This window comes from Musa acuminata, chromosome BXJ2-2 (assembly GCF_036884655.1).
Source record: "Musa acuminata AAA Group cultivar baxijiao chromosome BXJ2-2, Cavendish_Baxijiao_AAA, whole genome shotgun sequence".
Taxonomy (NCBI): Eukaryota; Viridiplantae; Streptophyta; class Magnoliopsida; order Zingiberales; family Musaceae; genus Musa; species Musa acuminata.
In genome coordinates, this window is record NC_088339.1 from 29,585,818 (window position 1) to 29,611,424 (window position 25,607).

The 25,607-nt window shown below is 39.9% G+C and overlaps 4 protein-coding genes and 1 long non-coding RNA gene across 7 annotated transcripts; 1 reads left to right on the forward strand and 4 right to left on the reverse strand.

The window, feature by feature from the left end:
• Positions 1 to 1,504: 1,504 nt before the first annotated feature.
• Positions 1,505 to 4,165, forward strand: LOC135605922 (transcription factor bHLH68-like). Of its 3 annotated transcripts, none has more exons than XM_065096546.1 (8): positions 1,505 to 1,983; positions 2,220 to 2,520; positions 2,708 to 2,800; positions 2,955 to 3,020; positions 3,158 to 3,223; positions 3,522 to 3,572; positions 3,650 to 3,700; positions 3,781 to 4,165. In XM_065096546.1, exons 1-8 carry the CDS (start codon positions 1,769 to 1,771, stop codon positions 3,919 to 3,921), a joined length of 984 nt encoding a protein of 327 aa, XP_064952618.1. In that variant the 5' UTR covers positions 1,505 to 1,768; the 3' UTR covers positions 3,922 to 4,165. The 3 variants fall into 3 exon arrangements, with proteins under 3 accessions (XP_064952618.1, XP_064952616.1, XP_064952617.1); XM_065096545.1 differs by having other exon boundaries at positions 1,539 to 1,983; positions 3,785 to 4,165; XM_065096544.1 differs by lacking the exon at positions 2,708 to 2,800 and having other exon boundaries at positions 1,537 to 1,983.
• Positions 4,166 to 6,308: 2,143 nt separating this feature from the next.
• Positions 6,309 to 9,570, reverse strand: LOC103975470 (sulfite exporter TauE/SafE family protein 3). Its single transcript, XM_009390440.3, has 12 exons — positions 9,216 to 9,570; positions 8,970 to 9,129; positions 8,613 to 8,813; positions 8,456 to 8,520; positions 8,347 to 8,374; positions 8,178 to 8,260; positions 8,018 to 8,104; positions 7,875 to 7,928; positions 7,555 to 7,776; positions 7,049 to 7,142; positions 6,799 to 6,939; positions 6,309 to 6,677 (listed from the first exon to the last, which is right to left on the reverse strand). Exons 1-12 carry the CDS (start codon positions 9,426 to 9,428, stop codon positions 6,592 to 6,594), a joined length of 1,434 nt encoding a protein of 477 aa, XP_009388715.2. The 5' UTR covers positions 9,429 to 9,570; the 3' UTR covers positions 6,309 to 6,591.
• Positions 9,571 to 13,169: 3,599 nt separating this feature from the next.
• LOC135605925 (uncharacterized) lies at positions 13,170 to 15,581 on the reverse strand. Its single transcript, XR_010484606.1, has 3 exons — positions 14,527 to 15,581; positions 14,322 to 14,400; positions 13,170 to 14,242 (listed from the first exon to the last, which is right to left on the reverse strand). It is a non-coding gene; the product is annotated as an uncharacterized LOC135605925 (long non-coding RNA).
• A 2,149-nt stretch (positions 15,582 to 17,730) lies between these two features.
• LOC103975469 (large ribosomal subunit protein eL37z) lies at positions 17,731 to 18,678 on the reverse strand. The gene is made up of 4 exons (XM_009390439.3): positions 18,525 to 18,678; positions 18,285 to 18,420; positions 18,083 to 18,184; positions 17,731 to 17,984 (listed from the first exon to the last, which is right to left on the reverse strand). The coding sequence occupies exons 1-4, from the start codon at positions 18,525 to 18,527 to the stop codon at positions 17,941 to 17,943; spliced, it is 285 nt and encodes a 94-aa protein (XP_009388714.2). The 5' UTR covers positions 18,528 to 18,678; the 3' UTR covers positions 17,731 to 17,940.
• Positions 18,679 to 18,996: 318 nt separating this feature from the next.
• LOC135605924 (serine/threonine-protein phosphatase PP1) lies at positions 18,997 to 23,787 on the reverse strand. Its single transcript, XM_065096549.1, has 4 exons — positions 23,336 to 23,787; positions 20,745 to 21,304; positions 20,262 to 20,468; positions 18,997 to 19,257 (listed from the first exon to the last, which is right to left on the reverse strand). Exons 1-4 carry the CDS (start codon positions 23,517 to 23,519, stop codon positions 19,243 to 19,245), a joined length of 966 nt encoding a protein of 321 aa, XP_064952621.1. The 5' UTR covers positions 23,520 to 23,787; the 3' UTR covers positions 18,997 to 19,242.
• Between the last annotated feature and the right edge of the window lie 1,820 nt (positions 23,788 to 25,607).

A 25,607-nucleotide genomic window follows, 5' to 3' on the forward strand; every position in this document is an offset into this window, starting at 1 on the left:
CTACTAATATGTTGCATTACGTCTCATCTTGTTGCAGCGCAGGTAATGGTAACGGAGTAGCAGCTAGCGGGGACTGATGACACGCCTGTGATGAGCGCATGACGTCCGAGACTGCAGCATCAACTAGAAGCTGGAAACGAGCAATGAGAGAAGGGGTGGGAATGGGAGGAAGAAAGGGGTGGTGGAATGATTACGATCGGACATGTGTCCGTCTCCGTGCGTGTGTTGGAGACGAGCATCGACCGAGAACACAGAAGAGCTGTTCGGGTTGATAGATAGGGTCAACGTGTTCATTTCTTCTATCAGTTCAGCCAGCGGACGGCAGGCACGCGAGACCCCACCATTCCCTCCTCTTTTGCCTTTTCTTCTCCTACCTCTCAGCTACACTGTTCGTGTGATTCTCGAGATCAGCATCATTATTTCCCTACGCTATATATCAAAGAATCCCGTAGCTCTCTCATAAAAAACCTTGTAGGCTTGGCTTCTTTCTGCCAAATCTAGTGCGGGGGAAAGAAAACGAAGAAGGGGTGTTTACATCAAAGCAGTCCAACGAATGATGATGCACAGGAACACATATGTTCTTCCATACATGTGAGAATGATTGAGCCATCATGATTACAAATAGCTCAAGTCAGATTCAGAAAATTGACTCGATCAACATTTAATCACCTTTGTTTGACATCACCGAACCATAATGTTTCTGCATAAATGCTCAAGCTACGACTTGTATATCGTGCGAGATGGTTCTAAGATGAATGAATGAAGGGGAAGGAAGCCTGGAAGGAAAACCTAATGGTGCTATGGCTCTTAATTCTACTAGTGATACTTCATCTAGGAAAACTCAATGACCATGAAATCTCAACTTGTAACTCTTTAACACGAGCTGATCGAGGAGTCATTACCACCCTTATGTCTCTACAACTCGTGGCCATGGGATGGGGGCACATAACATACTTTGTCCTTTTCGGATGGTAACTCTTTGCGACCTCCAGGTTTCTTCAGGTTCGACTCCCCAGTAAGAACTTTGGAGCTGCCAAAAGTGTGTGATTGGAACCCTCACAACTCACCAAAAGAAGGAAGAAGAAAGCGTGGGAGGCCACATGTTGGAGAGGAATATTGGTGAGAGGATGAAGACAAGCGAGAGGAGTGCTGCTTCCAGGAAAGAGTTCAAAGGAAAAAAGCGTATGTGGGAAAAGTGGGCTTTGGAGAGGACAAAGATATTGAGCATGGTAGGGCATTTAATTAGGAACCATTCTCTCACAATTAACCTGTGCAGTCTAAAACCCATCCCTAGCACAGGATTTAAGGACGTTGTTTATGCACCCAAGAGAATGTTAGAAAGCACAAAAGAATTGCATACACAAATTTCATGATGCGGGTGAGGATTAATGCATGACACAAAGTGGAACACAACATAACACCTCCCAAGTCCCCCAACTGAGCCATCTTCTTCATCCCCACCTTATGATAAAGCAAAAGAAAGGGGGAAAGAAAAGGAGAGGAGGATCAAAAAAGTGAGCAAAATTACTGAAGAAGGGAAAGGAAGAGAAATAATAAACAGGTCACCTTCTTACTCCACGTACTGAGATTCCTCCTCTACAGAGGCCTTTGCTTTCTTCTCCAAACCTAATCCATAGGAACAAAAGAAGCATAGCTTCCAAAGGTTGACTTGGAGTTGTAAGGAAAGGTTGTAGAAGGAGCGAGGAATCTGACAAAATAAGTGAGCCCAAAGAGTTCAAGCATCTGTGGAAGATTGCTTCAGAGCCAGATGGTGCAGCATACGATGGAGGGAAGCACTAGTTGTTGGAGCATTATAAGGCCACATCCTGAGCATAATTCCTCTCTCCTATCCTCTTCTTCTTCCTCCTCCTCTTCATCTCCTTCGGTCCACCCTCAGTACTTACATCCCTCCAGTATGCTCCCATTAATGACCGTTTGCCATGATACCCAAGACCTGCCGGAGTCATGGAGTCAACTCCTGATGTAAAACTCGTTCTCTCTCTCTCTCTCTCTCTCTCTCTCTCTCTCTCTCTTGTAATTTTTCTTTCAAGGTTCGTAAACAAAGGGAATTTTGTCAGTTGCAGGAGGGATTTGAATTATATGATGAGATGCCCTTATGGAATTTCAATTTTCTCTTCCACTTCATCTGATATTTTATGCATATCTAGATCACTTGTTGCTGACACTTCCAATGATCTTTGCCTTTGGCGATCTTTCAGGGGAGGATATGTGGGGGACGAAGAAAAGTACATCTCGGCACATCTCCAGACTAAAATGATAGCTAACTGGGAAACCCAGTTATTGTGCCCATCAACAGCTGCACATATGGCTGATATGAAGCAAGAACACTTTGGTGGCCATGGGGTTGAAGATGCACAGGAATCCAAGTATACATGGAATCAACTTCTGCAAACTTTCTCTCCTAGATCTTGTGTCCCGACTAGTTTCAGCAGGAACATGGTGGACTTCTCAAACAAAAGATCAGAAAGAGCGGAGAATCAACCAGAGAATCCATCTGAGGTGAGAAATATCTAGCATGTTGTTCTTTCAGGAGTTCTTTGTTGCTCTTTCTTACCACATTTGCTGGTTATAATGCAACAATAATGCATTGCTCATCAGAAATCCTCATCATAATTTTGTCCTCGACTTCAACTTGTTAATGGCACTGTTCATGAAGCTAACCTGTTCTAATTTTCCATTTTTCAAGTGCAACGGCACTGCAACTGGTGCAGTTGTCAAGAAGGCTAGGGTTTTGGGCTCCTCCTCCTCCTCCTCTTCCACCTCTCAATCTGTTTTGAAGGTTGCTTTCTACTGGCATTTGCTTTCTAAAGTGGACTTAAACGCATGCAGAATAAAATGCTTGACTGTTAACATATTTATTCCCTTTTATATCTAAACTGAAAGCAAGATTTATCATCAGAGAAAACTAATACTGTTGTCATGCCTGCTTTCAGGTGAGGAAGGAGAAGTTAGGGGATAGAATAACAGCGCTTCACCAGCTTGTTTCCCCTTTCGGGAAGGTATCACCACACTTTGTGGGCAATGCACAGTATTTTACTGTTCCTGTCCGCTTTAATGATGAAACCTCTGCTTGTCATCCATTTCTCTCGATTTGGTACTCATATGAACCAGAACTTACATGAGCTTCCCTTCCCAGACTGACACTGCGTCTGTATTGCTTGAAGCCATTGGCTACATCAGATTCCTGCAGAGTCAAATTGAGGTCTCTCTCTCTCTCTCTCTCTCTCTCTCTCTCTCTCTATATATATATATATATATATATATATATATATATATATATATATATATATATATATATATATATATATAGAAGAGAATAGCTAAACAAAGGATATATAGGGTGGTCTGAGAGCACGCAGTTAAATCTGGTGGCAGAACAAGTGTAGTTTTATGCAGTATCTTTTACTTGGTGGTGTCTTGTAGTGCTCTGTGTTTGTCTTGGAGAGATTTATTCTCTGTAGTCTCCTTCTCGCTCACACCCTTTCCTTTGTTTCGTGTAGGCTCTGAGCTCACCGTACTTGAGCAGTGGATCAGGGAACATGAAGCAGCCCGTGAGTAACTGCGATTCACATTCCCATTTCCCTATATAATTAATTATATGGGCTGAGGTTCTACTTTCCTTGTGCAGTTGTCGAATGAAGGTGGAGTGAAGAGAAGAGGAGGAGGACAACCTGATCAGGTACTCTTGACTTGGAAGCATCTAATTCTTCTGAGATGTCGAAGGAGTGATTGATTTCCTTGCATTGTTGGTGACATTAGGAAGGCAGTGATGAGGCCCAAAAGGACCTGAGGAGTAGAGGACTTTGCCTGGTTCCAGTTTCCCTCATCTTGCATGCCGACGAAAGCGATGCCGGGGGAGACCACTACTGGGGGGCGCCGACGCTTCACGGGGCTTTCTGATGGACGCCATGCTTGCTTGAAGGTTCTGCAGTTGACGTGCATATCATCATTAGCAGTCACTCTGTTGGGAACTGAAGGCTGATTGCTCATGATAGTATGCAGATGTGTGGAGAACCAGCAAAGCATCACATATAATAACGAGAAACTCCTCTTTGGGAGTTCCCATCCTTTGTTTAACCTCTATAAACTATGTTTGAGATTGATCATTGGTAAGTGTTTTGAACGCCATCCGGATGCAACTATATATTAGGGTTTAGATGGTCATCTCTCCCAGAGAATTGCCTGAAAGCTTGAGTGTTCTCATGCTTGGAACTGCCCAAGTTTTAACATGGACGAGGTATTGCATTGATGCAGAAGACCATAGTATTTATTATTTATGCCCTTTCTTTATACAGTTCTTCCTCTTTCTGTTTGCAGGTATTCAAATCGATTCAAAACTGATTAATCCGATTAAGTTAATTAATTTATAATTTAAATTTCTTAAAAATATATAATTTTTAAAGAAATCAATTCGATTTGATAAAGAGATGATTAGTCCAATTAGATCAGCACTATGAAATTTGTTCTATGTCATTTGTAAAATTATAGCATTAAAATTAGGTTAAATTGAACCTTTGCATCGATTTGATTAACCGATTTGAGCTAGTTAAAGACTTTGAGATAGTAAACTAGGTCATCGGATCGGTTCAGTTTAGTCCGAACCGATTAATTAAACTAAATTAGAGTATTCTCGGATCAAAACCATTTATGACTTCATAATCGAACTAACAATGAATCGATCAGGTTTGAACTAGTTCTCAACAAGTATAGTTTGAATTTATTGTATTTTTTCCCCTTTAAACATCCTTAGTTCTTGATTTTCTCAATCCATTTTATATTCCTAGCATTGTTCTTCAACTAAATTTTGTAATTTCTTAAGAGGTAAAATGAATATAAAAGATGAGAAAAGTCTGAGAAAATAAAATTAACTAGCAGAAAAAAGAAGAAGGAAAAACCATGAAACAAAGGACTACTGACAGTGTCTTAATCAGTCACTGATCCTATAAATTTGAATCCTTTTAGAGCACTTCAAAACATCTGCACATTCCTTTTCTAAGTTTGTCCGAGCTTTAAACCTTTGTGTAAGCCTTTCTATTGTTCCAGCACAAGATACTTGCAGGTGCCAATGTCTACAAGATCTATGTAAGTCTATCATACATAGCTCTGTAGACTAAGGAAATCCACCAATGCAGGTGATATATATGGTTGTAGCTGTTTTGGATAAGACTACAATTGTCCTTTCTTTCTCTGAAACCTTAGACAGAGAACAACAAATCATCATCATTTTTTCTGCTCTGATGTCTCAGTTCCAACAGCATGTTGACATAGTTCATTTGGTAGACTTACATATGGAATTAATTTAAACTACCAAACATGTAATACCTGTTCTTATAATTGTTTTCCTTTTTCTTTTCACCTTGTAGTATGTCATCAAAATGATACTTGTAAAGTTAGTTGTCTAGTGCACATTGGTTAAAGTCAACCTAAAGCTTACTATTTGGGCAGTACAAAGTGCATTATTTAGTGGTAACTATCAACTGATTTGTCTTGAAATGGGCAATAAATCTTATTTAGTGATCTATCTAAGAAGTAAAAGAATATGACGGTAGGTTAGATGGCTCTTTCAACTGTGTGTGGCAATCCATCATGCCGCTTTCAAATGGGGAATCTTTGACATCACCTATTTCTTAATTATGGCTCCACCAAATAATTGCTGATGGTGTATACATGTTGAATCATTGGCTCCAATTACCTCAACTTTTGATGGTCTTGCATCCTACCTGAGAACAAGATCATTCTTTGGATCTAATTGGAGACTTAATGGTGCCACCACAAGTTTGATGTTGATATATATAACTTTGGTTAAAGATGCAGTGCTGAAGGATAGTTCATATTGCTGCATACATTGATTCTCTACATTCCACATCTTCTGTTTATTGCCATGTACATTAGACAGCAATTTTGATTTCTGTTGTCATCAGTCACTCATGATGAACTTTTCTGTGCAAGTCCAGTTTGCCTAACTCAGATCAGACAACCCTTGATTGCATCACAAGAACAATATACTAGCTGCAGATAGACAAAAGATGGTTGATGCCACTGTCAACTCCACATCATATAGTTTGGTTCTTGTTTCAGCAAGATTATCCACTTGATACCTAACACTTTATCATCCATTATGAATCCCATATAATATGGTTGAGAATCAAGAAATCACTATCAGTGCTGACCCATTTCTGATAACCTTCATCATCTTCATGGAAGACCAAATTGCATCTGCAGCAAGATTGTTTGCGATGAATGTGAACCTCCAGAATTCTCAGACTGGAATTTACTCATAGGAAATATGATGACAACAAAGACAAAATGGTGAATTCAATAACATGCAAAAATATCATTACAAATTAGGTTACCGCGGAAAAGACGATCACAAACTACATATTGTTGCTTAAGATAAAACCGAGACCTGCTGCATAGAGTCCGACTAAGAGGACTTTCGAAAACATGGTACAAAGTGTATTTTCCGAGAGATTTATTGAATGCACAGTCACTGAGGTTCTTCTGCCCATAGGGTGATGGAAAAAGATTCCACTGATTGCCAACAAACTATCTCCATGTTCACTTTTGATACTACACCTCATATTTGCAGAGATTCTCGAATCCCATGTAGCCGTGGTGCTGGATCTTTTGAACCATGTTCGAAATGCCAACTCCACCTGTTGAGGATCGGAGCACAAAGTTTCAGCATAAAGAGAACAACAAAGAGTGCAGAGACTATGATCCCTCAGCTCTGATATCGGAAAATGAAGTAGATGAACAAGGGAGATTTCTCCTTACCCAGAGAGACAGCACTGACAAAGATTGTGAAAGCAAGAATGAAGATGATGAGAGAAGCTCTTCCCAGTATATCAATCAGCTTCTTGACCACATACTGGCCTACGAAGGCAGCAACTAATGCCACAGCAATAAAATACAGTGCTGCCAATAATCGAAAGTACAATTAGGGCCAGACTAGTGCAATTTTTGTGTGTTGTATGCTGAACTCAAGCTTAGTAACTCGGTGCAAATGAGAAGTGAGCAACAGTACCATATGGGATGGGGAATCGCTTCAAAAGGTAATACTCCACCACGGACATGGATGAAGAGAATGTCATCGCGAAAGTTGCAGTGGCACTCGAGACCTGCAGAAAGACTTCGAAATTGAGATGTGCTTGAACGAGATGTAAGCATGTTGATCCAGAAATGATGAGTATCACATTATCCAATGTCGACAGAATTATGCATTCCTTAAATGTATATTTCAACCAATGTCATAATCTTCAATCGCAAATCTAATTAGACATATGTTATGACATCAACATCAGAGCCGCCATGCATATTCTATACGCTCTACACTACCTAAATTTTTCAATCTGATTCATACACTCCCATAGAACAAGAATTATATTGATCGGATCATAATTATCAAATGGAATCTTCAGAAAAATTTTCTCCTACAGGTTATCATCGGTGCAATAAAGAGCAGCTAGAAATTGCGATTAGCAATGTCGGAAATCACAAAGAGAACAGAGAAAGAACAGGCGATGCGCGAACCTGGGGAGGAACGCCAAGCTCCAAGAAAACAGGGCCCAAAATGAAACCTCCACCGAGGCCAAGCAATCCACCAACAACACCAGCAAGGACACCAATTGAGCAGTAGAAAACGAGCTGAAGAACTGTGAAATTTGTTCCTTCGTCTCCCTTTGATGAGATTACTCTCTTTCCTCTGTACAAGCTAACTGCTTCATATCCTGACACTCCCAGTGATACCGGGATCTGAAAAGTTTTTGGCATTATAGATGTAACTATAGAATTCAGCCACAGGCCACCGAACGAAGTAATAGTAGTTATAGAACCAAAGCATGGGACTACACCTGAAGAAAGTTCAGAATCCAATACCACGTAGTACAGGTCGATGTGTAGTTTTGCTGAAGAGAGAGGAACAAAGATGCATCAGTCATCGATCACAACATAACATCGTGGAATTGATTATGAGCCTCACAACAGAATTGCTCACCTTCAGAACCTGCAGGATGAGGAAAGACACCCACACGAAGCAAAGAAGGCCAAGCTCCTTCCAGTAGACATTCTCCAAGACCGGGACCTGCAATGTTTGTTTCGATTATGTTTGTTTCTTGTTGTATATGGTGCCACTGGAAATGGTGCTGCCTATGTACCTCTCGTCGTAGGGCTGCCTTCTCCTTTGTACTCGTACTCCCAGGGCCAGAAGGAAGAGCGCTGTATTCTACTTCTTCCCTTCCTGCTTGAAATAGACGGGCAGGCAATTAGTCGTGATGATTTGTTGCCTCTGCCTATGTGGAGTTACAGGAAAATCGATCTGCTTACCATTCGATTCTTTGAGCATCGCCGCCTCCTACGATTCAGAAAACATAGATTAGTTAGGATGCAATCGAAGCAGCAACAATGAACGATTGTTTAATGAGCTAACTGGCACCTTCTTCATTATGGTCTCCTTCTTCCATGTCTCAACACCCTTCAAGAACGCCTTGGTTGACGTACCTATCAACAGCGCCAGAAACCCTTAAGTGCCTAAACCCAACACACACTCCTGCAACGAGCGGAGTCGCATGGCGAAGCAACGACTGAGTTACCTATGAAGAGGATGATGAGAAGAATGGTGACCATCCAATCGGCGAAGACGACGTTGAAGATGACTCCGATGCTGATCCCCAGCATGAGCATTGGCTGGAAAAGCAAAGCCAGATCGTAGTCGATGATGGGCATGTCCAGGGTCGGATGCCTCATCTTCATGTTGTACCAAACCGTGGATCCTGCCGCACCCATGATCATACCTGTAGAAAATTTTCAGAGATCAATCAGAGGAACAGGAAGCAGAAATTACCAGCAAAAACATGTTTTTTCCTCTTTCGATAAGCTTCCATAGAAGTTTCAGCGAGGTGTATATGCTCGAATTTGGCTTCATGATCTCAATCGGTGCCTGGTCTTACATTTGGATATAGCAGTGGAGGACTTGGCGTCGAAACCAATGATCAGCGTCAGCATGGGAACATAAATCCCACCCCCGCCGACACCACCGACGCTCCCGAAAGCTGACCCCAAGAACCCGATGATGGATCCGACGACGATTTCCCACCCAAATTTCATGTCCTTTAGAGGAGTAACAAACATTTTAAGCGACTTAATAGCGATGAAACAGAGAGGCCACAACAAGAAGAAGGCGTAAACATCTTTACCGGCCAAACGTGTTGGTAGGAGGATCCATCCGACTGCCACAGGAAATCCACCACCTTCAGCAGGTAATCGGACAGCCCGACCTCCTCCGCTTCAACAGCTTCAGCTGCCACCGCCTCAGGCCTCAGTCCACGGTCCGCCGCCACCGCCGCGGCCGCAGCTACCGCGACCAGCACCGCCGACCACAGCCGTCCGCTTCGCCACTTGGGCTCCATGCTCCCTCTCTATCAAGAACTCCGGAGATCAAATCCCCAACCACGTCTCGCCCAACTCTGCCCGTTCCCGTCAACCGGAGCCGGAGAAGGGAGATTCCGGATTCTGTGCAGAATGTGGCTCCGAATCCGATAAAGGCCTCGACTGGCGAGGAGGCAGCGCTGCTTTTATGACTCTACGGTACGTAAATGCCCCTAGCAACGGCAGTATTTACGGGCACGTAAAACAGTGGCCAAAATTGCATTAACATCATCATTTTCTTTTTGTTACTTAACCTTGGATGCTTCGTTTACCAGTAAAAATAATTAAGCCTTGGATCTTGATTTAAGAACCGTATATTATGATGTGCATGTCAAGATCGTGATCACGTACCGAGGTGATACAGTCAGTATACAATGATAGCTGACGAAGCTTCACGGAGATGGACCGATTTAGATTCACTTGTTGGATTATCTTCTCCTAAAGAAAAAAGATAAGATCCTTATCAGCAAAATAAACTATATTAAGAGAAGCCACCGATCGCGATACATATTATATATGACAGTGCTAATTTGGCTTTCGCAAACCATGTTCAAAACATTTGACCCACTGACGCTGAATCGACATAGTGAAGTAAGGAGATCCCCAGGATTGGTGGTACAATAATTGGTAGCGTTGTGGTGCGTCTACAGTAATTGTGGAGAACGCGGAGGACTTGCACGTAATTTTGGGGTGAAGAGTGGGGGCAGTATAGGGATGATAGAAATTCTTTGATTGGTTGCCTCGCGTGGGAGGCGGGTTGGGCCTACAAGGCTCCCAATGATTGCGATCACGTGCCATGCGCGTGGGCAGCGACCGAGCCACGTGAAGCGATAAGCGTCGACGGATATCCACCGCGCGTGTCTGCTGTCGCAGCCGAGGCAGCGGTCGGGGGGGATGTCGCATGTGGTTCGACGAGTGGGGCCCACGAGAGACCCTATCATTGGGGCTGGAATCCTGAAACTGGTCGGGGCAGGACAGGCGATCGCGGACCTCATCATTGGTTCCGGAAGCTGATGGCTTTTGAGGCTGCAGCTTTCTTCGCCATCTCTTGTCACCTCTGCGACGGAGCAATGTTGAATGGTTGTTCTATCGAAGATAGCTCACACCACATGATGCTACCATTGGTTTCGATCGTGGCTGGCTCCTCAAAGCTACTTGTCTTAAGAATAACCCCTAATTAATGCATTTTCATGAAAAGATGAGATGAGTGATTAATTTTGTGACTCAAACTTTGACCATCATCTGATTGCGTGTATTATTTGGTGTGTTCAGTAGAGATTGATAGGAGAAGGCAAGTACCTCAACGTCCAATGACATCCTGCCACAGGTCTTGGAAGGAGAATCGAGCAAAAAATAAAAGGTCAGAGTGGCTTCTCCACATCTTCATATTCTTTCTCATCCATCTGATTGGGATTGTCTCATTTTCTTTTTAATATTTCATCTGTTCAAAGGTGGAATTGAAGAAAGTTATATGTAGAGAGACAAAAAATATTCTTTTCCTTTTTTCAGAGAAGAGTTAATAGTATATATATATATATATATATATGTATACGTATATTTGTCTCAAAAGAATCACTTTTATGGGATTTAGAGTCACAATAAATAGGTAACCAATAATTCTAGCTAATTATATAAGCATTCAAAGTTGGTATCTGAATTCATCACAGATCAAATTGAGAAGTAATTATACATATCCATTATAATTTTGATAGGCAGAAAAAGATCGATGTCATAGTTAGAGAAGCCTAAAACAAGTTAAACTCGTTCATCTCCAATGCTCACAAAAGAAGGACACCTTTTGCAAGCGTTGCAATCACCAATCTCATCATTAAAAGAGCAGTATAATTCGGTAAAGCAATATGAAAGGGAGAACCCACCCCCCCTTTTCCAAGTCCATGCATGTCGAACATGGATTCAATGGGAGTGCAATCAATCGAGTCCCACCAAACTAATGCATGTGCAAACCCATCTGTCTAACTTTTATCTTCCCCACACTTTTACTTTCTACGACTCTATGACGAGGGAAGAACAGATGATGTTAGATTCATATCAATTTGGGACACGAATGCCCTCTGATTGCAAATATCATCCATACATATATATATATATATTCTCGAGGCTATTTTATGTGGGTGGTGAGAGATGGGATCCGAATGGTCTACATTTCTTAAGAGCCACGCAATTGGAGTGCACATCCAAGCTCGATAGGAACATGAGGGTTGACGAAGACCACCGCAATGGGTGCTGACGGCCATGAGAGGTGATAAGAGCTTATCAAAATGGTTGTTGTGGACTCTTTATGCCCATACTTCGTTTCTTTCTTCCCATCTCCACAACCTCCCATCTTTGGAAGAAGATTCACGACGCCTAAAGGGACGCGACCCGAAAGAGATTCACATGCAACATTTAAGCTCATCACTATCAAAATGCATCAATTATATATATATATATATAAATAATTGATGAAGTCAAGTTGCAAAATTAGTAGCAAAAGAGAACATTTTTCGACCGTCAATAATATAAAAAAAGCAAAAAAAAAAAAAAAAAGGTATTAATAAAAAGAACTGAATAGCCTTCCCATTTGATCATACGAGATATGATCTTAATTTACATTCTTAATAGCAACTTTCTATGTTCATAGAGCATATACCAAGGATTCTTGGGACAACAGAATCCAGACATGTCTGTAGAGGCTGCATTCATTGTAGGGTCACAGAAAACCACAAATCTAAGCCCACCTCTTTCTATTCTGGAATCATTTCCATCGCATAAACTATTCATCAGTAGGAGAACCAGTAATTGGATGTTGCCAACATGTCATGCTCATCTTGTGCTATGGTTCAATTTGTGAGCCCTTTCACATTCATTCATGCTTGTTGGAGAGATCTCTGCATCACAATAGATACCACAACCATTTCTTTCTTTTCTCTCTTTTTTGGTACCACCAAAACTAATAGTTTGATTCTTCTGATCCGAGAAAAGCTTACAGTGTGCCAGAAAACCCTCATACAACAATTTCATGGTGTCTATAATCGAGTGTAAAAAGCAGATTGGTTTTGTATAAGTATACTTGCCACATACTTGGATTTGGCCCCAAATTATTTTCCAAGGTTCTATCTGGTGCTCAACTCACCCTTGCAAGTAGCTAAATTGATCGAGTGGATTCGCAACAAATTTGACACCATCACAGGAATGAGGGGGGGAAGGAGATGAAGATGATGGCCAATAATTCACCAAATTGACAATTGAGAATAATTGTCATTGCACACAAGAATGACCACATAAATCAGAGGTAGGCCCACAAACTCAGTCTTGTCATGTTTCTGGATTTTTCTTTCTTTTTTTCTTTTCAGTGACTCTGATGGATTTTTTAGGTGATGTGGACATTGTCCCTTCATGGGTTGGTAGTATGGTTCTTGAATTTTTAGTTGAATCAAGAACATGATTTGAGGCGGATTTAATGTATTTACATTTGTGTATACATACATATATATAGATCCTACTGATTACAAATTTGCATGTGTTTTTAATGTAATTTGTGTTGATGATCGAGATCACAAAATATAACACAAGGAGAGTAAAAGCTGAGAATGTTTATTTATTTTAATGGAAAGCATTTCATTTTAAATTTAAACTTCGGATAAGCATCTCTCACATCTTCCAAAATACAGATGACAGAAAATGAAGTAAGCATGCTTAAGATACAGAGTCGGAGTCTGATTCCTCCATCATGCGAGGATGCTTGTTTCATGTATTTATTATCTTACTGGATCAATGCTAAGCTTAGGATTAGAGGGGGAATTCAGGTGCATTCAATGTCTGATATTGCAACTATCACCGCATGGAAAACGTGGACAGACAACTGCTATTCTACTACTAACTACACTGCTAACATCATTGTCTCATCAGGAAAATGCTAAGCATTTAATACGTTGGTGTCGTGTAACCATGACACGAGCCTCCGTCTCATCTACCATTCCAAGATCATGATTAGAGTTACACCTCGATCCTGTCTTCCGTCCCTGGGGAAATCAACTCGAGCATTCCCTGAACTGCTCTCTCTCTCTCTCTCTCCCTCATATGATGGTTAAAAAGCTAGAGACAAAGATGAGACCCAGCTCAGCTATATCACCAGAAAGAAAAGGACACCCGAAGAGTGATGTCGACCCTCAAATAATTGCTACGGACATGAGGCCGACACCTCCACTGTTGTCCTCTAATTTAGGCTCTTCCCCGCATTCACTGCAACCTCAGTAATGAATCGCATGGGTTTAACATCCACTTCATATGTTTGTTTCTGCAACAGAGCAATGTTGTTCACATGGTAAGCGTAAATAAAGCCTGAGATGGAAGGAAGAGGAAGGTGTGCACCACTTGTGGCGGCGGCCGGCCTATGCCCCATGGCCGTGAAAGGTCCTTGTTCTTTTCTGGGGAGGCCTCCTTGGAAAGAGGAATACGTGGTGCTCACGCCTCTTGCCTTCCCCACTGCACCGCAGAGCTTTCTCAGTAGATTGATTGCCATTCAACGCTGAGACTGATGAGACGATACGTCTCCTAATCTCGGATCTGCACGTTTTCTGCGATTCTCTGTGTGTCCTCTCCATTCCTCCGGCTTTGATGCGTGGTTGGTTTATTGATTGCGTGTTGTATACTGGATGTTGACGAGGTGACGCGGCCACGGAAGAGTCGCATCACGGTGGGGCGGCTCGCTCAAAACCAGTGAGGTCTTCTTCTGCACGCAAAGAGGCAAGGCAGGTGCAGGCGACCACGTCTTCTCATGGTCGGCATTCGTGACCTTTGGCACACCGGGAGAGCTTATCAGATTTGAAAATATAAAAAGGGTCTTCTTCTTATCCCATTAGGAGAAGCCATACCTCAGTAATGCTGCTATCCTCAACAAGAGAGCTCGTTATCGTTTCATGAGAGTTTGACGAAGACAGAGCGCTGTATTTCCTGGTTCAACAAGCTCTTATCATTATGCTTGATGGATCTCACAGGTAAATAATAAAACAGTCCCGTCACAGACGAGTAGCAGTTTTCATTGAACACGAGAGGAAGCTGAGTGTGACGCCGACTCACTTTGTCTTGGTGGGTACGACAAAGTTATCGTTCAGACATGGTCGATTTATGCTCGTCTGGTTTCCCATTTCCTGTTCTCGTTCCAATAATTAAGAGCATATAAAGCTTTTGTCGCAATGTTCTCTGTGTATCCATTCAAGTATTCTATCAGATAATTCCTTCATACAAAAACAATGGGTGCATAATGGTTCTATTACTTTTTAAAAAAGGAGGGATTGGGCATCAGAATGCATTGCAAACAGTATTTTCTCAAATTATAGTTGCACAAAAAGAAGAAAATAAAAAAATATGCAAATGATAGATTTAGTGAAAGATTTACAACAAAGTTTTGTAAGTCAGCAATACAGTTCTAACAGGGAACTGTCCATCAGAAGCAAGGATAGTCGCACACTGCCTTAAAAAACCAGCACAGTAACAAAAAAAGAAAGAGCATAAAAAAGAACAAACTTAAGCCTTGCAAATTCAAATATGAAAATAACAGAGAAAGAAACCAAAACCCATACCATCGTACCCACCACCGATCTACCCGCTCATAATTAACGAGCTAATTATAAATTATCATCCTTACATTTTGAAAAATTATAATGATATCCATATAATTATGAAAATAAAACTTTATTTACCCTAATGTTATCGATTTTATCAATGAAAATATGAAAATAAAAGATAAAAAAATAATTTTAACATTCCAATTGATAGTGACGGACAACGATGCTGTTGAAAGCTACATATAGATATTGTGGATGAGAAAAATGACGACGAGAGATAAATGCCACTCTGTATTTACGTCGACTTCGACACAATTGTTGAATAGCGAAAGAGCCACCGATGTAGATGCTTAACGACACCGCTTGATAACTACATCGACGCCGACGCATACGCAGAACGACCCTCACCTCTCGTCGCTACTCTCCTCGTCCACAACAGACTAACGATGTCGTCGTCTGTCACAACCAACTGAAGCATTAAAATTATATTTTATTCTTTTATTTTTATATTTTCGTTAGTAAAACAGAAGAAGATAAAATAAATAAACTTAGATGTTTTACTTTTGCCAATGTAACTTTTTAAAATATAAGGATCGAAATACTAGAAATAACTCCAATTTAGCATTAGTATCAAAGTGACTCGTAATGAAATGGAATGACTACATCACTAATCATATCAAAAAATAAATCTATGTGATGAGAAAAAAATCATTCTGAATAAATAATTTTCCACCATATTAATAAAAAATAAAGTTCTAATGTTATAGTTTTAACAAAGAGTTCCCTTAGCAAATCAATTCATACGTGATAGTTACCATTGCAACTCCGTTCTCCAAATAGAGCTTTAAGAATCTTTAGCATCTAGCTATTTTGCAAAGATCAAAATAAATGGTAACATAAGTTTCAACGCTATTTAGATCAAACCAGTCTCCATTGTTAACACGTACACTATTAAGAGCAAGATTCTTTTGATGGACACTTTTTTTTATGGACACTATTAGAGCTTTAAGAATCTTTACCCTATGTTGCAAAGATCAAAATAAATGGCAACATTTTTTTTAATGGACACTTTTTTTCGACAACCACACTTCCATCCTAGTAATCCCATCAAATAGCTCAAAAATAGCAACATCCAATATTGACCCTCCAAGAACTTCAAAATCTTAGCCAACTCTACAAGAATCCTATTATCGTTACCACTCTAGTGAAGGCTTAGCCCAATCTTTCTAATACTCAAAGGATCTCTCATTATATTCATTATTTGCTTGTTTTTGGCTATCCGAGTCTCAAGTTCTTGAAGAATCTATCTTTTAGAATATTTGAAAGTTCACATGGTGATATCTTACTCATTCCAAGTGTCTGATTTTAAGTACGAGAGTAATTTCAACTCCACATTTGCCTTATACCTACCATTAAATTTTTGAATAGGCAGAAAGAATGATATGCACCACGTGTAAGATTTTTACAGAATAATAACAAAATATGAACATTGAAACATTTTTATAAAAAAATTCAAGAGTTTTAAAGATCAAAGATCAATAGAAGACACCAGCAATATAAGAGCCAGGCACACCCTTGAGCTAATTGACATGTACCAATGGTGAGCAAAATGCACCACAGCCATGGCTATTTAAAGCACTACACTAAGAAATATATTTTGAAGCGCACAAATAGGTTTAACAATTTTGGCTCAGGAAGTAGATTCTGATATCATCAGTTCTACTAAAGATCAAGTGACTCACTGCAAATAGAAGATGATTAACATACTCAAATTTAAACCCAAATGTGAAACCATATTAAGAATCCTGCTCGATAAAGCTGAACAAAGTTACAACTATAGAACAGATGAATCTAGAAAACAAAACACTGGATTACTGCCCCACATGGACTGTCAATACCAACACAAAGAAGACCAAATCCCTTAATAATTAGATTCTCCATTAGTCCTTACAGGAAAGCAAGATCACAGATACATTTCAAAGACAGTTGTGTTCATTCTAATTTCAATGAATTTCAACAATTATATTGAAAAACTCAAGAAACAATGTCAACCAGTTGTTCCCACAATCAACAAAACCCTAAAACTTCTTGCAGGTCATGATATGTATTTAACTGAGGCATATTATAAGTCAAAACAACTACATACTTTCTCAGCCATCATTCATCTGTGATCTTATCTTTGTACCAATGTACCTTAAAACTATAAAATCTCAAGCAACCCGTATTTTAACTTATCAAGCGTATAACCATAACACGAGATGGTTGATGTCTGATTATCCTATATTCATGAACTCATCCCCAATACCATGTGATCATACTCTTCGGAACTATCAGCCACATAATAAATGTCACATATCACCAAACCATCCACCTTCACTTGTTAACAACCTTTAACTATTTGATGCATTAGTGATAATGGAATCATGCTTTATGCTATTTCAGTCCCCACTACAGAATGGCAGAAATACCTTCAGTCCAAACACCAATGACTATAAGAATTATCAAAGATAACAGAAATTAAAGCAATTTAAGTCTCCCAAAAAAGTAATGGTTCATTCCACGAAAAGAAATCATATAGTATCTTAATATTTGTCAAAAAATTATCAGAAGGAGCCAACAACTACAAACTCAATCATCTGAAAGCAGAAAGTACTTGTTGGTAACAAGTTTGTACGTTCACAACTAACAGAAAATAGCACAGCGAATGACACTGATATCAAGAAACATGAAATTTCAACCACATTACTATTAGGAAAGTTGTAAATCCACAGACAAAACTTTTTGAGTATCAAACGCAAAATTTCAAAGATCTCCCATAAACAATAGAACTACAGAATTCATTTCCAGCATCCAAAACAAATATCTAAAGTTTGTAGTAGAAGCAAAATATCATAAATAGAAATTAACTCTTCCCCACGTCTTATGACTACGCTGCAGTCACTGCCTTCTTCCTGGGAGCCGCTTGAGTACCTAACACAATCAAGAACAGGAAGACATCAAACAAATTGCAGGCATAACACAACGAAAGCAATTAAAGAGGAATTTTATGAAATGATCTAAAAGATAACCTTCGCGGAAGTTGCTCTTGAAGCGGCGTGGGACATGGCGGAGGTACCTCATCCTCCCAGTTCCCGTCGTCTTCCTCCGGATCGCCTTCACACTCCAATTATCTAATCCAATCGTACCAATGACTCACAATAAGAGCCCAAATCACAGAAAGGGTTTCTAAAGTTAACAAGGAAAGAAAAAATCGAAGGGTGAATGGAGCACATTTGCGGATCCGGCTGGAAGGATAGCCACAGGCTCCGCAGCGGCTCTTCTGAAGGTGAAAGCTGCGGCGGCCGCAACGGATGCAGAGGGTGTGGGTCTTGTTCCGCCGCTTGCCGAAGCTCCCGGTTCCCTTCCCCTGCAATCGAGAAAGAAGAACAAATTCCACAGATCAGCAAAGGTTAGAGAGGAATTGACGGAGGGGAAGGAAGAGGAGAGATGAGAAGAGGCGGAGGCGTTCACCATCGCAGTTGCCCTCGATAAAACCCTAGCCGCGAGTTAAAGACCGAAGCGTGGGCATTTGCTTCGGGGGGTTTATATAGGGAGATTTCAGGTGTGAGTCCTTCCACACCAAACCGACGCTGTGGAGCCTCGATTCCTATTGGGCTTTCTTTAATGGGCCGGACCCTTCTTTCATCTACCCGTTTGTGACCATCCCGTCGTACTTGGAGCAGGCTACGCGGGTAGGTCCCGCTCCCCATTTCGATCGACGTGCGGGAGACATCTGAGGGGAAAAATTGCTGCAGCAGATGACATACGAATGGCGGGAACGGCAGGCCACGGTTGCGCCTCCACTTGGATGACGACTAAAAAGGGAACGAACAAAGGATGCCTCATTTCAGAGGACATCAAAATTTTTCGAAATCAAAGAATTCCGGATATTTTTTCGACAAATAAAAAAAAGCATTCAGATATCAGAGTACACCGAAACAAATGGAGAATTCAACATCAGATGCTGATGATTGGCATGTTGATGAGTCGTAACAACAGTAGTAAAAAGCACATGTGCTAACACAAACAAATAACTTTACACGTTTAGCACTCGGGCAAGTCATAACAATCATAAAATGTATCAGATCTGTCATCCAATTCCCACCTCCACGAGTGGCACGCAGTCGTCTCCTCCGGCAAAGCTTCTGGGGATCCCAAACGTAGAACCCACGTTGAATGACCTCATATCTCAACCTTTCCCTCCCTGAACAACCCAGAGATAGATATAAGCATCTAAAAGGTCGCAAAGGTTTTTAATCCAAACCCAGATTCCAGTTCTAATTAACCACAATGGTTCACATAAAGAAATAGACATAAGTAGCACCAAAATAAAATTTTGGGGGCATAAATAATGAACAATGTTTTCGTAAATACTAAGGCCTTTTGAAGATTCAATTAAGCTCCACCTGCAATGACATTTCATAAGGCATGGATGAATGCATGGTGTGGAGTGTGTTCTATGTAAGGAATATTATACACTAGTACTAGGATAAGCAGATGAAGCAACAAACTAATCCAGCTTTCAGAAAACAAATGAATGCCAAAGGTATTCTAAGAACAGGTTGGATCAGAAACAAATTTTATAGATCAGGCCTTAAAAAGTTCCAAGTCTATTCCATATAAATTAGTCCAAATAGCAGTAACCTTCTGCCAACCTAGATGATAATCAGAAGACAATGTAAGATTTTCTCATTCATAAGATTCATATTTAGGACACCTGATACATATAATCACTGTATATTATTAAGTCAGCTTGCCTTAGAATCATTCAACTTTGGCACCCGCTTTAAATTCAAATTCCCAAAATGTTAAGAGCCCAAACCTATCATATAGCGGGAAGAAAAATGAAAAACAAAAATATCTTATATGACAGTTGACATATAAAGATAGCCGAAGATAATGGATCTAATGAGTGAAGATTGCATTCTTTCAACAGCTTTATCTAAGACACTTCACCAATGATGGATTTTGATGCATGAATGATCATGATCGCATTACCACTAGGAGTCTCCGTCATCAACAATTATGCAGAATGTAAGAAACAAAACAGTAACATGTGCAAGAGAAAATTCCACTCAAAACCAAATAATATCCGACAAATAACAATTAAAACAAAATATCATGCTCTCACAGGCATGATCATCCATCAATAAATACAGCATGAAGTCATGACTTTGTGAAAGGCCAATTAAAATTTCTAATTTATACCTTTCTGGGAGGTGTTCCTGGTTTTAACAGATTATTCCCAAACCCCTTTTTCTTGTCGGCTGGTTTAAGAATTTGAAATGAACATGTCAGAGTGTCATCTACGCTCATCATAGCACCAGCATTATCGAATTCCCCACAATAGTTTGGGGCAGAGAATATCGTCACCAGCTGCCGCTTTGCAAAGAATTCATAACCATCTTCCACAACCTGCCAAACAAGAAACGCTTTATGAATTACAATTATCTAGTTTTGTTAACTCGAAAGAGCAAGTTCAAAACAAGTGGTCATTTACTGAAAATCATTATCCTAGGATTCAGTTGCGTCAACATATAGCAATATGCCATCAGGATCACATTGCTAAAGATACTAGATTGAAAAGACAGCAAAACATGTGTAGCTTATATCAAACATCAATTCGTATTTATTTCAACAAAAAATGGTAAAAAATAAAATAAAATGAAGTTTCAAGATAGCACAGCTAACCTGGTGAGCTCGACAGACGAGATCTAGATCATGCTTCTGAAGAAACTCAGCTACTATGTCAGGCCCAAAAGTATAAGAGACGCCTCTATCGTTTTCTCCCCATCCCTCAATATCTTTGTCAGGGTCTGACCATAACAAATCACAAAGAAGACCTTGGTCTGGAACATCTATTGGACGAGCAATATTTCGGATCTGGTCCAAACTATTTAATTCAGGAGATAGACCCCCATGCATACATAATATTTTGTCATCAACAAGTGCAGCAACCGGAAGGCAGTTGAAACAATCCGTAAAAACCTTCCACAAACGAACATTATATCTTCTCTTGCACTCATCATAAAACCCATATATACGATTAATCGAAGCACATTCATGATTACCCCTTAGAAGGAAGAAGTTCTCTGGGTACTTAATCTTGTATGCAAGGAGTAGACATATGGTTTCTATGCTCTGCTTACCACGATCAACATAGTCCCCAAGGAACAAATAATTTGCTTCAGGTGGGTACCCACCATATTCAAAAAGCCGTAGAAGATCAGTATATTGGCCATGAATATCTCCTGCAGCAAGAAGAAAGTACAAATTAGTATATTATAATTTATACTCAAAGTCCTTAGACAGGCAACTATTCATTCTATAGATCTAAATGGCATCGTAAGACACACTACACAAATACAGCTCGATCAGGATGAGCGTGCAACTTCTTGTGACATGAACATTTTGTATGGTAATAGCACCAATAGCCAACACATAAGAAAAAATATCCTAATTAGAATGAAGCAAAAAAGGGCAAACCATGACGTCTTATTAATTCCAACTAGGACAAAATTATGCAGACCTCAAATTCATCATCATGAAAAAGACTGATACAGTTACAAGTTTTAGCACCCCAAGTTAACTAAGTCAAATCAATACTGAAATGGATCAAACATACTGAAAAAGTAGCAAATGATCACTTAGAATCTTTCCACTCTAAGGTGCTGTTGAATGTTTAGCCACCACATATTAATTGTGAGTAGACCATATCTTCTCCGTCACATAACAAAAGAAAGGTTGTTATTACCATTGTAAGTTCTCACAATTACGATGGCTCCTGTATCAACAGAATCATCAAAGAGCATCTCACAGTTTCATGCTAATTTTGGCTTTGAAATTTTTTTTTATTCAAAATGGTTTATGCTCCCACCTTTGATAATAAACTTCTAATTTTAAAATTATCAGACAGACTGCCACCACATATAAATCCTTTTATTATGATGTAGATGAATAAAGTTTCCAACTTTGTGTCAACTAAGACCAGTAAAGACCTATCTAGAATAATTCAATTTACAAAAATAATAGCATGTCATAAGAATACATTAAAATAAGTTTGGCATTGCTATCCTACAATTAACACACTTAGGCCCATCTTCTTTAGATTGAATAATATTAGACTAGAATCTTACTCGGAGAAAGTAGGAGCTACACACCAGGTGACAGGATATTGGTTATCTTGGCATACAAGCCAAGTGAGGAGAGAGAACTCTTATGGCACAACAAAGAGAGGAAAAGAGCACGCAGGTCATTCAGCTATGTGTCTATTATTAAGTCTATCTAAAGCTCCTAACTATGTCACAAAAATAATCAAACCTGATTGGTTCTAACAATTAACACCTTTGACTACCAGCATCGAATTCTGAAAGCCCGAACTTTGGAATCCCTTGCATTTTTACATCATTAAGACTACATACCGTCAGATTTTTAATTTTTAACAGAGACATCTATTTGTAATCTTGAATCACCAATTGTCATACCCAGAGATTCATGCACCTGGACAGGCATATTGCTTGTGATCAGTGCTTCTATTTTAGCCTAACCAGTTGAAAAGTAGAATACATTGCAAGTCACGTTCATGGCAAAACTTTGTTCTATAAATGCTCCCAGATGTGCACAAAAAAGAAATGTTCCTATGGTAAATGATGGAGTATTATTTGTAGGAACATGCTTCGGAAGCAGCAGTAGGAACTAGGCACCGAGATAAGACATGGTGTCAGTCACATTTTGCTGCAGTTTGAAAGCAGCAGTAGAAGACGAAACGACCACAAAGACACTAGCTTACAGACTTCATGTATACAGTACGTACCATGATGCGTTACATCCATTAACACCTAATTACTGTGACTGATCTAGACTCATCAAGATTCTCGAACCATTAGCACCAGCAAGTCAAACTTCCAGCCATCAGCCAAACAACACGTGTCAAATAAAAGAAATGAGTTTGGTCAAGAGTCATTCTTCCACTCAAAAGGCGCTCGATCGTAAAGAACAAAACTAAAGTTGACATGGCAAAGCTACCGATAACAAACAATCTAAACACGCGTTAAGCGAGAGTGACAATCATAGCATTAGCATACCAACTACGACTTCGGCTATCAGGGTCAATCAATCTTGGTGCTCGGTGTATTGCAAGCCCTAACAAAAAAGTGCTCCGATTCGAAAACGCAAGAAAGCGGAATAGGCGAGAAAACAGATATGATAGAAGAAAAAGATAACTTTTTTCCTACTCCAAAGTCGAAACCACAGCAAAAAAATCATATTATTTGCCACTTCACCGCATATCTTGATGGGCGCCTCAAGCTCCAGCAGATTGGGCTGGCTGACAAAGATCTCCTTCGACGCACCACAGAGCTGCCGGATATCTGCGTCCGTCAGCTGCGCGTTCTTGACAGTCCGACCGCCCTTGACCTCCAAAAGCCGCCGTATGATGTCATCCAGCACTGCCGCATCCATCGGCATCAATTGCAAAAGAAGGAAGAAGGGGATCGAGAATAGATACGAGCTTGACCTCGCTTCAGTCCAGGGACAATCAAACCCTATCGGAGTCTCGTATGGTCAGAGAAGCAATGAATTGAGACGACACGAGAGGGGGTTTGGAGAGGGTGGGGTAGGGGGCCGAAAGAGAGACATCTTCCCGCGTCTGCCAATCTGTTCATCGATCGACCGGAGGGAGAGAAGAGGGGCGACCCGTCTCTGAAGCCCTAATTAACACCGTTCTTTCCTCCTCCCCTTTGTATCGCTCACCGCATGCGTTATATAACTATATAACTGCGTTACATATCGTTACTTGTAGTGGGTATCAGGAGAACCATTGAACCGTTATATTGTATTGAAACAGTTACAATGTGATAAGTCGCTCTAAATACCGTATCCCTCCAAACCGTTATATTACATTTGTTTACGATGCTTCCAAAATATTAGTATCTCAATGTGGAAAGTATAAAAAACGATATAATTTACTCGTTTTAGCGCATTTAATAATTATTTTCTGCTGTACAATAACTGCTGTGATGGCAATCATCGGCGTGGAGGATAAACAAGAGAAAGTGACCCTTCTTTGTCATGCAGTCGCTTCAAAATAATAGCCATATATATCCAAAGAATAAAAGATATAAACAAAAGGATGAGAACATTGATATATGGTTCCAAGTCATCACGACAATTACAACCTTATCATAATCTTTCTTTCTTTCTTTCTTTTTAATATCATTATATTTCGATGCATAGATTACATGCTAAAAATTACCGCTACAGTTTCAAAATTTCCAACCAAATAAATAACTTCTGGGTTCTTCTAAAATTAGTAGGGTCGTAGAATTTAAAGGTCGTGGCATAGGAGTCGATACGACTAGATTCCATCCCGTATGTGCAGGATAACTCGCACGAGGACCGGATCGAGTTGGGGAGAAGCCTCATCAGTCGAGTCGAGGTAGACCTTCGATTTCTACTCCTCCATACGAAAAAAAAGGTCGACATCAGGAGTAGGATTTCTGACTTAACCCATCCAAAGCTTAAGTTAGCTTCATGTGGTATTTTTCTACTTTTCTTCCTCCTTATTCTTAATGAGAGGATTAACTTTTATATATGTTTGTCGAATGATCGATCGTACGAGGCTCGTTAATGATCCATGATACCTCGGGAGGTCGATTCATGCTTTTCGCGTGATGCGGGCTGACTTACACGGCTCTGCATCGCCTTGCGTTATCATAGATGGTTCGAGGTAGAGCAGCGCCACCTCATACAGATCCAAACGGCACGAGTATGGCTCCCACCGCCCCTGGTTCCAAGGTGCTTTGTTAGCACACGTGCACCACGTCGACCATGAGATGACTTTCGCCCGTTAGCACGTTACGCTAAAATATGTCCTATCAAGTAGCAAAGTTCTTCCAAAATTAGTTCATCTTTTAAATTAATCGGTTCCAGATCCTATGTATATTATACATAGAGCAGAAATTAAAATTTGAAACAATAAAACCCTTATATAAGAAATTAAGTCAAGTAAAAATCAAGAGACAAAAATGGTGCCCTTTACACGACTGCTAACAAGCTGTGCATTAATGCCCTTTATTAGAACCATCGCATTCTAATATGATGTGAAATCGAAGTAATCATAATTAATATCAGGATTATTCATCGATCTAACTAAAGCCAATGCCTTTTCAAAGAAAATAATAGGGCTGATTAGCATCATTTCTATTTAGTCATAGGTTCCATAATGAATAACAGATGAGGCAAAGAACCCAATGAGCTACAAATTATTATTATTTAATTATATTCCCCTTTTTCTTGTTAAGAAATACCATCAACCTTGAAGGTATACTTCAATACCCATTATCATGTTATTTGCCTTCTCCATCTACAATATGTTGTATTCTTTTATTTTTTAATTATAAATATATTTTTTTTACAAAGAGAAATGAGGAAGATAGAAATTGATATGATATCAACGATCAACATGTTTGCCAAATGAGGTAGTTATTTTAATATTCTATTTATGTTATATAAGAAATAAAAAATAAGTTTATTACAGTATATATTTCGAATATA